General features: G+C 42.3%; 1 protein-coding gene across 1 annotated transcript in view; it reads left to right on the top strand.

Moving 5' to 3' along the window:
- trrap (transformation/transcription domain-associated protein) overlaps positions 1-16671 on the top strand; it is an 83540-nt gene that overhangs the window by 16217 nt on the left and 50652 nt on the right. The window contains exons 28-39 of the mRNA XM_069691346.1: positions 168-289; positions 2265-2435; positions 3385-3453; positions 4520-4540; positions 5097-5216; positions 5681-5800; positions 6124-6288; positions 6464-6645; positions 7346-7544; positions 12882-13010; positions 13884-14150; positions 14761-14967. Coding sequence (XP_069547447.1) covers positions 168-289; positions 2265-2435; positions 3385-3453; positions 4520-4540; positions 5097-5216; positions 5681-5800; positions 6124-6288; positions 6464-6645; positions 7346-7544; positions 12882-13010; positions 13884-14150; positions 14761-14967 — 1772 coding nt within the window. The remainder of the gene's footprint in view (positions 1-167; positions 290-2264; positions 2436-3384; positions 3454-4519; positions 4541-5096; positions 5217-5680; positions 5801-6123; positions 6289-6463; positions 6646-7345; positions 7545-12881; positions 13011-13883; positions 14151-14760; positions 14968-16671) is intronic.

Here is a 16671-nt window from a genome sequence, read left to right as displayed (position 1 = left end):
TTTACCACTGTGTGAATTAAACCAGTGACTTCATTACTAACATCTTAAAATGTTTAAATGATCGGGTTTCTTCCTCTTCAGTTATTCTATTTAATTTGGTCCCTTAATTTCCATTTCTTATCAGAAAGGACGTGTTGAATGTTATTAATATTCTTTATCTGGATTAGATGCGCTGGCAGCCTGTAACTACTTGCCACAGTCCAGAGAGAAGATCATTGCTGCCCTGTTTAAAGCCCTCAACTCCACCAACAATGAACTCCAGGAAGCGGGAGAGGCGTGCATGAGGAAGGTGAGTGACACCTCTCATCCTTTAGTTTTTTGCTTTGTAATCGGTTTAGAATATGATGATAACGCATTATATCATAACTCTCAAGAAATGTTACAGTTGAACATGTTTTTGCCCCTTAAACAGATCATCTTTACCAAATATGACAAGTACATTTTTGTGAGGGATTAGACATTTCTCAGAAGTAAATGATTTCTGGGGGATTCTTTACTAAATCACTTTTTTCAAAGATGTACAATGTCATGATGTCATCTTGCGTAAAGGCCAAGAGGAAAATTTACTGTTTGGCTTTTTGTGATTAATACCCAAAATTACAATGCTGATTTAATTTTCAGGGAGGCTGTATTATCTTTGCCACTTTGTTGTTGTGTTTGTCACATTTCAACACCATATTTACCTTCTTCTGTTTTGGCATATTTACATTCTTTTCTGGTTTTTTAATTGATTTAGAATTTTTTTTTCAGACAATTACTTAGTTACATCACTCACTTTCAGCTGAAACTCCTTTGGAGCCAAACCACAGACCCTGACATGATATTTCTATATCTGGATTAGTCTGTTCCCTTTAGTGGTCTTAAATGATCTATATAACATCAGATGAAGTTAATTTAGTCACATCTTTTAAATGTTTCTCAAAATTACATATTCTACACCCTCTACTGTGTCATCTCTATATAACAGTACTTTGAACTATTATAAGTATTATAACTTAATTAACTTTATTCTAATTGTAGTATAAGACTTTTACATATAAATAAACATCCATGCCGCTGCCAAATGACTTCACACACTGCTAGTTAAACCAATCTTCGCCACTTAAATCTGTCTGTATGTCACAGTATGCGATGTCAGTAATCTGGGGTCTGGTGTGACATTCCCTTGCAATCAGATAAAAGCATATCGGCCATGTTTTGTGGGCATTGTTTTTGGAAATATGACTCATGAGATTCATAGTCTATAGAATTGTATGATTCAACTTTGCCCCGTGGTGTTAAATAGAAGTAAACAAATATCACAATAAGTCAATAAAATCACAGCTTGATTCGGCACACGAGTATGTTGGTAGAATGAAATTGGGAGATAAGCATATTGTCACAGTCCTAATAAGTAGTGTTTCATTATCTTGTTTTCCATTGTTCTCTGTCTCGCCTCTTCCTCAGTCTTTTGTCTGTATCACATGTCGTTTGCCATCTTCGAAGTTCTTTGTTAATCCTCCCCTCATACCATTTCTCCACCCTTCATATGGACCTCCCTCTGCTTTATCACACTCTCCCTGAACCAGCTCTGCCTCTATTCATCAAAGTATCCATACTGTCTAAGCCTCTATCCATCTACTCCCGGCTCTTTGTCCCTTTTCCCTTCCATTTCAGTGTCCTTAATTTTCTTTTCTTTTTTTTTTCTTCTTTTTTTTACCACCATCACTCCTTTTCACTATCCTGTGATTTTTCTTTCCTTCTTTTTTTGCTTGCCATTTTCTGTTCTCTCCATTCTTTCATCTCTGCCCTGCGAGCACTAATGAGCGTTGCCATGGCCAGATCGATACAGGATGGAGTGTTTGTTCTCAGCGCTGAGAGGAAAATGAATGTGGCTGCCATGCATCATCCCCCCGCCACCCCCCACCACCCTCCCCCTCTACGTGAGGTTGTGGGTGTGCGTCCTCAGTGTGTTTGGGTGGCATGTGTGCTTGTTTACTGCTCATCATGCCCTCATTTGAGTGGCCTCGGTGCTTTAATGGAGACGTGGGGGGCCAGAAAACCAGACAAGGCCGGGTCTCATGTTGAGGAAAAGATCTGAATATATGAAAAGCTATGTGGATATTTTTTACATAATGTTTCATTATATCCATCAGAACAAACAAATCAGACCTCACATTTTTCAATGTTATTTTGTACAGTCTTCACGTTAATTTTTTTTTTCAAGAGGTTATTTAAACATTTCAAAATTGCATGTTTGCATGTTTCCCTGTATTTTGTTGTAGTTCCTGGAAGGTGCCACTATTGAAGTAGACCAGATCCACACTCACATGCGCCCCTTACTGATGATGCTGGGCGACTACCGCAGCCTAACCCTCAACGTGGTGAACCGGCTCACCTCCGTCACACGTCTCTTCCCCAACTCCTTCAACGACAAGTTCTGTGACCAGATGATGGTGAGAAACTTCTTCCTCAGTCGACATTCTCCTCTTCATCTCACAACATTTGCTTGTCTTTTATTCAACACCTGACAGCTCAGCATTTAAATAGCTGTACATTTAGGACTATTTGAATATTTTTTGAAGTTATAAAATTCTACTGTTGATTTTGCAGTCAGATTATTCAGATAAAAAAAAAAAAAAAATTGGAGTAGTCCATCTGCAATTTAACTAGTTCTGCTTAAAGGGATCAGTTAATGATTTCTTGCACTCAAACATTGTGTTAAAACAATGTTAAAAACCAGCTAAGACTTGCCTTGCCAAAATTTATATGAATGAGAAAGTTGTTTTTCCTGCTGGCAGCTGTCATATTCTAATATTTTGAGGGAGCAAAGTCAGTGGGGCTCAGAAGTGCGACAGTGATTGTTGTCTGTGCACTCGCCTGTTCCTTAATAGTTTCATAATTAAGCAAAGTCAGACATTTGAATTATCAGTGGAAAATGTGTTAATTTATTATATGAATCTCTTGAGTAAATATCGGTTCTTGTTGGTGCCATGTTTTACCTGCTAAGCTCAAAAGACATGCCCACACGCACACAGACGCACATCTTTGTCTTTCAATCTCTTGTGAGGACAAACAATGCATCCCCTAGCACCTTGCCCTGACTGTAACCATAACAACCAAGTGCCTAACCTCAACCCTTATCCCAACCTAATTCTAACCCTTAACCCTAACACCAAGGTCCACCAATGTCCACCAATGTCCTCACATCCATGGTTATAAACCAAAATTGGTCCGTATGAGGGTAGAAAGACATCCACACGTGCACGCACACGCACACACACACACACACACACACACACACACACACACACACACACACACACACACACACACACACACACACACACACACACACACAAAGTCCCTTACACACAGTCTCAATCTTATTTCTCTCTTTTACAGCAACACCTGCGTAAGTGGATGGAGGTAGTTGTAATAACACATAAAGGAGGCCAGCGCAGCGATGGCAGTGTAAGTAAACACATTTCAGACACAACACCTTGCTTTAATAATGTAATACAATCGTAAATTTGTTCTTTTGTCTGCCTTTCGTCAAATCCTGTTTGAATGCCATACTGAGGCGTTCATGGCCGGTGTGGTCAAGTCAATAGGGATGTGTACTGGCACCGTTTTTGTTCAGTTGATCTGCTGTGCCTAAAGCAAAAAGCACTGAGGGGGGGAGAGAAAATGCTCCCTGTGCTCACAAAGCCACAGTCACATGTAGTCGACACCTTCTCTGTGTGGCCTCCTCCCAGATGAGTTGTGAGTGCCCATATTACAATCAATGATTAATTAGGCGCCAGGCAGGCGGTGGTGGGCCCAGCACTGCGTCTCCTCATTATCTCCCCGACAGATAACCTTGTAAAGGCAGAGAAAAGGTGAGGGAGACGGGGGGAAAACAGCTGCCTCTCCCTCACAGAAATAATGATAATTTCTTTTGCTCCCTTGTCTTTATACGAGTTCATTCTGACCCATCTCAAAATGCTGTTTAATTAGATGCAAATTGGCCTTTTGTCTTATCCTGCCCTCCAAATTGTGGTCTTTGTGCCTGTTGACAGTGAGGCTGTCAGCAACAGTAGCGCCAGGGTCAGGGAGTCAATTAGCGACAAAAACTGGGGATGGAGCTGAGAGAGATCGTCTCAAGACGTGTAGACATATAAAGGTTTTGACAGAGAGGAGGAGAATAGAGTGGAGGAAGGAGTATGAAAAAAAATATTACTGAAAGGGTTCAAACCACAATGCCTGAAATTTCCCTGTCTGTATTATTGATTTTTTTTTATCAGTCCGACAGGTGTTTTTCCTCCAGATGCCATAGATTCTGTTACTCGGCTAACAATCCTTCCTTTTTATTTAGCCGAAGCAGAGAAAAATTGTTCCTGAGGTCACTCGTAAAGGTTGCTGCTGTCAGGCCGTCCATTATTACCCTGTCTTATCTGCTCACCTTCCATGTGGAACAAAGACAGACAACACACAGCCACACAAAAATGCACACATACTGTTCTGCTGACTCTGATCATTGTCTCCCATTCTGGTACAGCCTGCGTTGGAGGGTGTTGAGGTGAGATGTGACCTGGTGTTGCGCCCTCTGTTGGTGACTCTCTGTCAGTGATTGCTACTTAGTTTGATCCAATGTCATGCTGGTGAATTGAACCAATGTCGTGGTAGTGGTGGAGTTGCCCTGTATTTCTGTGTCCATGTGTCTGTGGTCATATTCAGATATATCATCTCAGCTTCGCTCTAACCTCACATTCTGACTGTTTAGAAATGTCCAGTTCTCCTGTTTTTCCACTAACTGTTGCTCCTCCAAGACATTGATACCACAAGGTTTATAACAATGACCATGCATACTGTCCTTTATTTGTTTATACCCTTTGCAAATGTAACCCAGGAGCTCATCAGAATGTGGCACTGTGCACTGTTCCTGTGGGGAGTTAACTACCGGATAATTACAGATTGGATTTTCAGTCTTTTGACTAAGATTTGTTTTTGTCTTTCCACAGTGGGTGTTCATCAAGACTGTCTGTCTGAAATGACGTCTGTGTCTCACTCACCTGTCTAAAAGTTTCATCCGCTCCCTTCTTTCCTCTGTTGTCTTTCTCCGAATCTTTCCGCAGGAGATGAAGATCTGTTCTGCCATCATTAACCTTTTCCACCTGATCCCAGCGGCACCCCAGACTCTAGTTAAACCTCTGCTGGAGGTGGTCATGAAGACAGAGCGGGCTATGCTCATAGAGGTAGGACTCCATAGGACACCACCTTCACACTTTCGAAGGACTTGTATGGACAGTCTTACATTAAAAGTAGTTATAAAGTCATAGTCACGCAGACAATAATGGCTGTGGAGGATGAGCAGGGAAACCAAAGAGCACTGGGCAAACAGCATTTAGAGAAAACGGAGGCTTTAGTTGTTTTGCTTTAAACAATCTTACAGCTTGAAAAAGAGTCATTGACACCACTTGAGACATTTCATAGGTAAAGTATGTAATGCATAATAAGTTTACATTAGATCATTGAAAACACTCCTGATAATCTTAAGATAGTAATTTTTCCAACCAGAGATACATTTCCTTGATTTGAAATATAATGTTAATTCACATTAAACAAGTCTGTTTTTGCTTTTACAAAGTCATCTTCCCTTCTTCTGTCACTTTCCTTTGCTTCTCTTTTTCACCTCCCTCCTTTAATTTTCTCGCACCAGGCCGGCAGTCCATTCAGGGAGCCTCTGATCAAGTTCCTGACTCGTCACCCATCTCAGACGGTGGAGCTGTTCATGATGGAGGCTACGCTCAACGACCCCCAGTGGAGCCGCATGTTCATGGTCAGACAATAGCAGCTCTAAAAAGCCGTCCCTCCAGTCTTTTCATTGACATATTTGTCATTAAAAAAGCATTTTGCTTTTCTGCTGCCTCTGTAATGGGCTATAATGGGGGATATATTGGGTGTTTCGAGGCTCAGTGGTCCCCTTAACACCAAATTGAGATGGATCACTCCCAGTAAAATTTCCTAATTTTCTTTTATCATTCTGTATCACAAATGTGTTGTGTACAGTTGTTGTTTCAGTGCGGTCAGCATTGTTCTCTCAAGTTATACTATATATAATTTTGTGTTATAGTTACAGTATGTGTTTGTGTTCATATACAGAGTTTTCTGAAACACAAAGATGCCAAACCACTGAGAGACGTATTGGCGTCTAATCCCAACCGTTTCGTCCCCCTGCTTGTTCCCGCTGGGACTGCGGCCACCGTTCGACCTGGATCTCCCTCCACCACCACAGCCAGACTGGACCTGCAATTTCAAGCTATCAAAGTATGCACTTCCACCCACACGTACTACACATAGGCAGACAGATGGATGCGTGGCGAAATCTAACCCTTAGGTGGTTCCTTCGTCCAACTCTTAATACTGCTTAACCCATAGTAATTTCAGCATTAAACCTAATTTAACTCTCCCCTTTTTTTCCCATTTCTTCCCATCTGTTCAGATTATTAGCATCATAGTGAAGAATGATGATGGTTGGCTGGCAGGGCAGCACTCTCTGGTCAGCCAGCTGAGGCGGGTATGGGTCAGCGAGGCCTTCCAGGAGAGACATCGCAAAGACAACATGGCTGCCACCAACTGGAAGGAGCCCAAGCTGCTGGCCTTCTGCTTGCTAAGCTACTGCAAGTATGTAGACTTCCTTAAATTGTAATGGGGATGAAAAAGGCCTAAATGGTTAGACAAGTTTTCCAAGAAACTGAAAATTGTCCGATTTGATGTGAAAATGTGCTTTGGGGACTGATAATAAACTATCTGCCCCCTAAAGCAACTACAGGGGATGAGCTTTTGGGGTAGTCATTAATCAGAAATTAACAGCGTTGGCAGCAGAGTGTAAAACTTGATGACTTAAGTGACCCTTTGAGTATCGTTCAGAGTTATTCAGTAGTGTGAGCACTACAAGCTAATAATGCACATTTCTAAGTTAGTGCAGTTTTTAATTTGAACTAAATGGTATTCCAATCATGAGTGACCTCCTCACCCCACCTCTCTGTCTGAGCGCTGAGAAAGTGCTAACACACTTGGCGCACGAGGCACTTAGCAGATGTTTATTTCAGACCCTGCAATTAACCCCCAACTACTCCGGCCACTAACTTTAGAGAGCGCGTGTTCAGTCAACCTTCTTTTGATAAATAAAGTTCTGCTGAGGAAGAGTGCAAAACTGACTAATTACCTTAGTTAGCTTGGTATTTGGGATCATTAGAAAGTTCCCGAAAGCTGCTAATTTCCTTTGTTTAAATCACAGGATTATATCTAATGTTGCTGTTGTTGACATTAGACTATCTCTCTCTATCTGTGCACTGAACTTATTGACCCACTGTCTTGATAGGCGTAACTACTCGGAGATTGAGCTGCTGTTCCAGCTGCTGCGCGCCTTTACGGGTCGCTTCCTGTGCAACATGACGTTCCTGAAGGAGTACATGGAGGAGGAGATTCCCAGGAAGTACTCCATTGCCCAGAAACGGGCCCTGTTCTTCCGCTTTGTCGAGTTCAACGATCCCCACTTCAATGATGAGCTTAAAGCAAAGGTATGCACGCAAGCAATCCGAGCAGGAGACTCCGCATATTACTATGTGCCGGAGGGACTTTCCCTTCAACTTACAATTTTGGAAGACATGTTTTGGATCAATGTTGAAATGATGTCTGGAGGTAGAACACTGTTTTTACCAATCACGCACTGAAGAGACAGCGTAGCCTGGAGCAATCATATAATACAGTTGATATATGTATAAGGTGATCAAGTTTCCAGGTGCTTTTATGTTAATTGCTGTCTGTGTTTTTTTTTTTTTTGCATGGAGGAGATGTTTGGGATCAGATATTATCATTGGCCAGACTATAAACTCAATATCCGTCAGTGCAGTGTTGACATACAGCAGAATCTCTAACCAGGATGGATATCTACCCTCCCTCTGCTACGTCATGTGAGCATGAGCAGTGAGCACAAGGCCAGGTACAGTAACGGACTGTAGGAATGATGTAGCACTTGGATATGCATTTAGAGCAGTACCATGCACAGGGTCCCAACCTCTGTGGTCTAATACCTGCCTACGCTTCCTGACCTCATTCCTGTGTTTACATGTGCGTATGTAGTGAGCTGAATAACCGTAGTTATTCTTCGCTATTTGCAGCATATCCATCACCACCATCCGTCAATTAAAGTTCACTTGCAAAGAACCTTTCATACAGGCTAGCGGGAAAGCGAGTGCTTTGCAGGTGCTTATCAAGGAGCTAATAAATAGAATAGACAGTAAGACACTAAAACAATCATGCCGCCATCTTTGACCAAGAAGCTGTTTGAATGCTCTTCCTTTTCATGCACGTGTAGTTTTACGTAATGTTTAGAATCTAAACCAAAACATGGACGGTAACACGTGTAAAGCTCGCCTGTCGATGGGAAACTGTCTCGCTGTGTCAGCACTGTGATAAACTGGTGGTCTGCGCAGGTGTACCCACCCGTGCCGCAGTGGGACAGGCTTCAGCTCCCCTTCGACCCTGCACAGAATAAGCAGTGAAGTGATGGATGGGTGATACTTCTATCGGCTGTGTCCGTGGAGGGTTTGATTGTGATGGTGGATTCATAGTACTATTCCTGTCAGATAAATTAACATGTGCGTCCTGGCATGTCAGCATTGCGCTGCCAGGCACTGAATCACACGCAGTCATTACGCACAGGCGCACAAACAGCATAAAGCAATCTGCAGCCACAAAACAAACTCCCTACAACATTTGATATGTTTATCAGTTGTGTTATGATTGGTTTATGCTACAGTGTCTCTGCAGGAAATGGTGCACTTTCTTTTGTTTTAACACTTTAGTGGGAAGTCGGTGGTTGGTGTGATGTTATCAACACCATACTTAACGAGAAAATTAGTTTTACAAGATATATTGACTGTGAAATAACGAGATTTTTGTGATATGACAAGACAAAATGACACGTTATTATAGATAGAAAAGGTTTGTTGAGACGGAATAAAGCGGGATCTCGTAAATAATGAGAAAATAAGGTGAACAAGATATGATAAAAATATATTGTTTCTTTTTAAAACAAGAGTCTAAGGACATGTCATAGTGGCACCAAAACACTGCTGTGCAAATTCAGTCCTATGAAGCCTGCTATATGTATAAGAAAATACACATTTAGATAAGTGCTGATTTGAAATAGACCGTAGTTGACAATCACACTTTAGATTCGTCTTCTGGACTTTTTACATTGTGGAAAACAAGATTTAAAATAATGGCTTCTCCGTAAGCTTGCCCAGCCCTACACTGAGTGATGCTTTATTTTTTCAGTTTCTCCTCAGCTTACATACTTTGCTTCCTCATCATGGGAAATGTAGCATTTAGGGACCTGATCTGTGTGACTTTTATGGTTGGTGTGTTTTGTACCAGAATTTCTCTGATGGAGTCGGGAAGGTCATTTTGTCTGGTTCTGGACCCTCAGAGGCTCACAGATGAATGCTTCTGTCCTCTCTACCTGACCTGCTGCTGCTGCAAGCATTACAGTCATTCGGGCTGCCTTTTAATTAAACTCACTCTCCTGCATGCAGGCATTCGTACGCACGCACACACACACGCACGCACACACACACACACACACACACACACACACACACACACACACACACACACACACACACGCACACACAGATGGGCACTCCCACACATATTTTGCACAGCTGTAACAGACGCATAACCTGGCACAGAGGAGCAACGGCACTGCTGTTAAGTACAAACGGGTCAATGGGGAAAGCCCGGCCTGGCACACAGCAGCACAGAGCCAAATGGCTGTGTGGCAAGAACACATAACTGTACACACACACACACACACACACACACACACACACACACACACACACGCTGGCAAATGCACCCGGACCCCTAAATCCAAGGACATACAGTTGTGTTTTTAATGCTGGTCACTCCACCAGCCCTTTTTGCTCATATGCGTTGCATTGCCTCAGTGCTGTATGGATGATGAAAATAAGAGGAAAAAAATAAGACAGAACAATGAGTTCAGGCAATTCATTGTTCTGTATCTTTCTTTGCAGAAATGCTGAATTTCAATTTTTAGCAGAGTAGAGTTTTAGCTCGCTGAGCTGCCCCCCCCCCTCCTGCAATTCCCCCATCAGAACTTTGCTCCTATTGTTGTTTTTTCCTTAATTGTCCTCTGCTGGTGGGCAGCAGATGTGCGTGTGAGGGGAGACGCAGACCGGCAGACAGGATGTGACTGTGTGAATGTGTTTGTGTTGTTTGGCGAATGAGTCATGAGCAAGACAATGAGTGTGGGTGTTGCCTTCATTGACATTTAAATAATTGCCTGTAGCATTTTCCGGAAGTGCAGTATCACAGAAACGTGTGTGTGTGTGTGTGTGTGTGTGTGTGTGTGTGTGTGTGTGTGTGTGTGTGTGTGTGTGTGTGTGTGTGTGTGTGTGTGTGTGTGTGTGTGTGTGTGTGTGTGTGTGTGTGTGTGTGTGTGTGTGTCTCTCAGTATGTCGAGTTACATAGAAAATCAGGTTCTTATAAAGAATCACAAGAGTTTAGGGAACATTTTACAGAGAACAAGCTCAGAGAAGTGTGTTTGTGTGAGAGAGTGAAGGAGAGACGGCAGCAATGAATCATCTGCGGTAGCACAGACTGACTTCATGCTGCTGCTGTCTCTTCTTTTGTTTTATCCAAACAGTCTTAACAGAAGACCACTTTTGTGTTCAAAAGCGTTTTGACTATTCGTGGAACAGATCTCTAGCGGAAAAGCAAACAAACAAATGTCTGAAATGTGTGAAGCGCTCTGCATCTGTTTCCCATTCTGCTGCTTCTCTCTTTGTTCCCATCAGAATGTGTCCACACGCAGCGCTTCAACGAACTCCTTAGTAGAGATTGAAATCAAACCGTTCTAAACAACAAATGCATGTTGTCAGTTCAGCACCGGTCCCTTGAATGCGTCCGTTCAGGGATGTCTTATCAGTTTATTTAGAGAGGACATTTATACCCGACAGTAGTTGATGAAAGTGCTGCTCAACATCAGACAGAATTGAATCGGGTAGACTTGAAGAATTAAAATCAAATTAATCAATAAAAGAAATTAAAGGCAATATATAGCAAAACAAACACAAGGATCTACATGAGCAATAATCAATACTGAAAAAAAGAACAACAATTTGGATTAAGATTATAGAAAGAATTTAAATATATATAATCAAAGGCATTTCCCTGTCTGAAACCCAACAGCAGTGTGGGTGAAGATGCAAAATTTTCACGTTTGTTTGTTTTTTCACATTTGGAATTTGAACTATTGTTTTGTGCAACAGCATTATGAACACAGACTACTTGTCTTCTAGTTAGCTTTTCCAAACTGTCCCATTTTGACAAATAACAAAACCATTTCAATAGAATCCCATTATTTATTTAGTTTTTCAAAGTGTCTGCTTTCCTCGATTATATGAGGATCGAAATGTGCCGAGGCTGAAATAAGATCCTGCAGCTCTTCACCTCACCCCGTGTAAAAGTGATTCATTGTTATCATTTTGCAGCTAGTGGGGATCATCATGCATTTCGTGAGGATTCGTACCAATTACAGACAACTGTTTTTGGTACATTCCTCTTGGATATGAAGGTATTAAACATATTCGTCCCCCCTTATAAAGATCTCCCTCCCATAAAAGTCGGAGAGTAACTATAGCGGCGCTGCAACACACACACACACACACACACACACACACACACACACACACACACACACACACACACACACACACACACACACACACACACACACACACACACACACACAAACTAGATATTTGTGAATGGAAACAAGATTTAAGATAATTAAGACACCTACAGAATGAAATCTAGGCTACTTGCCCAAAGCTGTTTTATATGCACACAGATGATGATGTGCTCCTGCAGGAGTTATCTTGCCATGATCGATGGTGGAGACGAGCTTTGAGTTAATAGGAAAACCTGAGAATGAGGAGCAGAGTGGTTCTCAATGCATTTTCTTCAGTCTTCATTTTGTGTGTGTGTGTGTGTGTGTGTGTGTGTGTGTGTGTGTGTGTGTGCGCGCGCGCGCGCGCGCTGCCAACCGAGCATGTGCATTGTGCAGGGTGTGCGTGAATAATGCGCTAATGGCAGAGTTGGAACATATGCTACCACAGCTCATTCTGCACTGAGCGATGCGCCGTCCTCCCCAATGATGGATTGAAGGGGTGTGTTCTTTAACAGATAGCAGCTTCTTTAATAAATGCAGTCGTTAGCTGTATTCTGGTGGGGTTATTATGCGATTTACTAGCTAATCAAGCCCTCATTTCCAATCCTTGCAAATTTCAACATTCTAGTACAATAAATGGCATTTTAAATCTTTCTTCTGAATGAATTAGTGTTTTGGCTTTGAATGCTTATGGAATAATTAAGGGAATATGTTATTGTCTATCTATTCTTTCAATTTCACATCCTTTATTATTTTGGGTCACATTTGACATTGCTGGACCTCACGTCTGTCTTTTATGCCGTGACTTCTTGTTCTTTCTCTAATGAATCAAAGTTGTTTTTTTCCCCCTTTATTATCATTTTGAAAAGGATACATGTCCTGTTGATTTTAAGAGTAGATTACTGTTTCATCACTTCATTAAGTGCCTTAAGAGATTTGAGAGTGTGACATTTTTTTCTCTCTTATGTAGCTGTTGAAAGACCACACCAGGTGATTTTACTGATTAGTTTCTCCTTTCTTGAAGGTGTGATCTCACAGTGAAGTCGTCCCTTATAATCTTGGGAAAAAAGGGACAAAGGTTGTAAATGCACCGGTGGGGAAATGTTTTAGGGTTTCTTGTCCTTGAAATTGTGTTTTTGTTTTTTTGTTTGTTTCCTAGGTGCTGCAGCACATCTTAAATCCAGCCTTCCTCCACAGCTTTGAGAAAGGGGAAGGTGAGCAGCTGCTTGGACCGCCCAACCCTGAAGGAGACAATCCTGAAAGCATTACCAGTGTCTTCATCACCAAGGTACACGTTCACGCACATACTTCTTTTTCCTCTTTTCAACATCTTTCTGCCACATTCAGTCAGTTCACGCCCCTCCTCTTCCTGTTTATTACACAACTGCTTTATGTCTCTATCCATCTTTGTGATTTCATTACCTGCTGCATTTGGTCTCATAATGTCCTCTCAGTCCATACTCAGTCATCATCAACTACATCCCACTTAGTCGGATCCTTCTTCTCTCATGGCCTCCACATATTACTTCACTTAATTGCTTTCATTTGATCTCTTCTCTTTTCCCTTTTAGTCTCATTCATCTGTCTTTATTTTTCTCTCTTCCTCTCACCATCCCATCGGCCCCTCTTTCCATCACGTTTCAATCGTCATGCCAGACTATAATTCATGATGTGAATGTCACAGTGCGACCGTGCTAAAGGTCAGCATGTTTGTTTGTGCTGTGGCAGATCTCATCACTGACTAGCACCGGTCCTAATAGCTGCTAATGGCTCGTCTGTGGTCTGGTTAAAACTCATTTCCTCCCTCACCTGCCTCTCTCTACATGCTGTCCTCTGTTTTGCACCTCCTCTCCTGGGAATGTAGGTGGTGATGGCTATTTTGGTTAGGGAGATGTAAGAAGTTTTGAATATATATAAAGGTAGATTCTATTGTGCCTCAGTGTCAATCAGATTCAGTAAACACATTTTTTGTTTGTATTTGTTGTACACAGAATATCTCACCGCCTGGAAAAACAGTTGATCCGTTGTTCATGATCAACAACTTGGTTAAATCCCTGCAGATATACTGTGTTCACTTTGCGCTACGAGCAGCAAAAGCTGTTTTCCATTTCTGCTTCACTCAATAATTTTTAACGCCACGTCTTTGTTATTCCTCTCCAAGGTTCTGGACCCGGAGAAGCAGGCTGACCTGCTGGACTCGCTGCGAATCTGCCTGCTGCAGTTCTCCACCCTGCTGGTGGAGCACGCACCCCACCACATTCACGACAACAACAAGTCTCGCAACAGCAAGCTGCGTCGCCTCATGACCTTCGCATGGCCATGCCTGCTGCCCAAAGCCTGCGTGGACCCTGCCTGTAAATACAGTGGTCACCTTCTTCTGGCCCACATCATTGCAAAGTTCGCCATTCACAAGAAGATTGTCCTGCAGGTGAGGATGTGAAATGGGAGGAGCCAGCAAAATCCCATTAATTTTTTTTCCTATAGAAAATGTTACTCTTAACTCACTGTAAATCACAATTCGGAGGTTTGGATCCAAATGAATGCCGCTCAAATCCTTGTTGAACATTGTAACCGTGTTGAGAGACATATGGTTCTTTGATTAAAAAGTCAAGTTAACTACGTCTCCAAGTTTTGGCAAGAAACGGCCGGTCATGTGGAGAGTTGTGACGGCGGAGGAGAGAAAACTAAAACACATTATAATGTTTACATCTGTTCAGTTTACAATTTTGTATTTGGTTTAATTAAATTCAACAGTCAAGGTGCCATGTTTTGTTCAAACCTGCAGCAATGACATGTTACAGATTTTCATTCATGCCTGTGACTGCCTTAATTTCCATATTCATGGTCAACATAAATCTGTTACATTATCTGAGGAGTCTTATGTTTCTGTTACTAATAACCTTAAGTATATAATTTAAAGAGAAAACTGAAATGGGAATACAGACAAAAAGATCCCCACCAAGTTCACTACTCTATAAGGAAATGTAACATGAATGTAGGAAGGGTCCTAATTAGATATTGTTTTGTGCTTTGTGCAGGTCTTCCACAGCCTGCTGAAGGCACACACAATGGAGGCCCGGGCTATTGTTCGCCAGGCCATGGCCATCTTGACCCCGGCTGTGCCGGCCCGCATGGAGGATGGCCACCAGATGTTGACCCACTGGACTCGCAAAATAATTGTAGAGGAGGGACACACTGTACCGCAGCTGGTTCACATACTGCATCTCATTGTGCAGCACTTCAGGGTGAGCAGATGTAGAGAAACACACACAGAAATACACCGTCCTCTGTCAGACCATCACTATTGAATGTATGGGGTCCCAGGATATCCATCTGGGCTCCGAGGGGCAGACAGCAGCCAAACATATCTGATTCCTGTCCTTGTGACTTACAATAATCATGAACACTTTGGTCTAATCACCGTTGTGTGCTGTTCATCTGAGTTTAGATCATTCAAAGTAATGCAGTTCTAAGGTTGACTAATAACTCAGCATTGAATATCAGCATCTTAAACTTTACGGTTCTTCGAGGTAAGCTGCTAAAACGACCTAGTAAGAGGGCAGCTGCCACTCTAGTGTGCCCACTCAGCCATTTTTGCCGCAGCTCACTACTCAATATGCGCACCACGGGGAAGCATGTGGAAACAGTTGAAGAGCTCATTTTACTGATTATCTGAGTGCCCTAAATTGCATCGCGCCTCTTAACGTGTCCTAATGTGAAAGGAGCATCATCATAAAAAGTTGATGTATGGCCCAATTAACAATGTTTATGATGTTAATTTGTTTCAGTTTTATTTGGACTTTTTTTTGGGGGGGGGGGGACCAAAACATTGGTGCTGTACTCTGTTGTCTCCTAGTCAGAAGAGCAGAAGAACATTATTCAACACACCCTGCACAATCAAAGAGCTTGTCATCTGTGGAAAAGTCAACAACAGCAGAGTGGATGGATTTTATGTTCACTTTCCTCAAACTTGAAAGACGCCCTCTGCCCTCTCGCTCCTTCAGCTGATGTTCTCTGCCTCGCCAGTCAGAGGCGACAGTCTTTTAGCAGAAGACTGACATTCTCCTCAGCTCCCCCTGTCTCTCTCTCGCTCTCTCTCTCTCTGACAGGCTGCTCTCACTGGGCCAGATGACTAATCTAATGTAATCACATCAGCATAATTACACTGGGGAGGAGATAATGACGGACAGATGAGAGACTTTGTGCGTGTGTGTGTTTGATAAAGAAATGGGGAGATTGTGTGCGTGTTTGTCTGCGTGCACACGTGATGGACAGGGCTTAGCCACGCCGTCATTAAGGGGCGGTGAAGTCCTGCTCTATCGACTATAATTACCCTCAAAGTGAGAAACTTTAATATTCTTTGACACTGACAAAAGCCCTCAGATAGACATCTCATCTCTCGCTCCTTTGTCTGCATGCTTGTTTGAGAGTCCCAGTTTGGTTTTCGGAAGCTAAGTGACTCTCCAGTGTGACACTTGAGTGTGTGAATGCTCGGGGCCAAGTGAGTGTCATCATGTCCTTGAGACTAAGTGAGAATACGCTGTCAGAGTTAGAGTATTCTGGTTCAAAAGTCTCGGAGTGATTGAGCACCCAATTTACCTTTGCATGCATTCTAGAGCAGCGTATTGGCAGTGTAGAGAAAACAATCACACTTTTTGCAGTTCGCACTTTTATTTTTTATTTTTGCCAACCTTCACCATATTAATGCTGATGTTAATGCTGTTAATGCTTTCTATTAATGAGATGGAGCTGACACAAGGCAGGGGTGTGATCGGTTCAAGGAAAAGCTCAGATTTGTTGGCACTTTTAGGGAATCCTTCAGTGTGGGTCTAGAGGAAGTACAACAGGAAGGATGCAGCAGCTATTGAGATACATTGAACATTGTTTTGGACGGTTGCTAAGGAGACGTAAGCCAGTCTCATTTATGTGCGATCATACTTGAAAGACTT

This window comes from Brachyistius frenatus, unplaced genomic scaffold, assembly GCF_029030835.1.
Source record: "Brachyistius frenatus isolate BFR_SWC_R1_liver_20210118 unplaced genomic scaffold, ASM2903083v1 Contig_11, whole genome shotgun sequence".
Lineage (NCBI taxonomy): Eukaryota > Metazoa > Chordata > Actinopteri > Embiotocidae > Brachyistius > Brachyistius frenatus.
The sequence above is the reverse complement of the archived record's forward strand: the minus strand, read 5'-3'. Positions and strand labels throughout refer to the sequence as shown.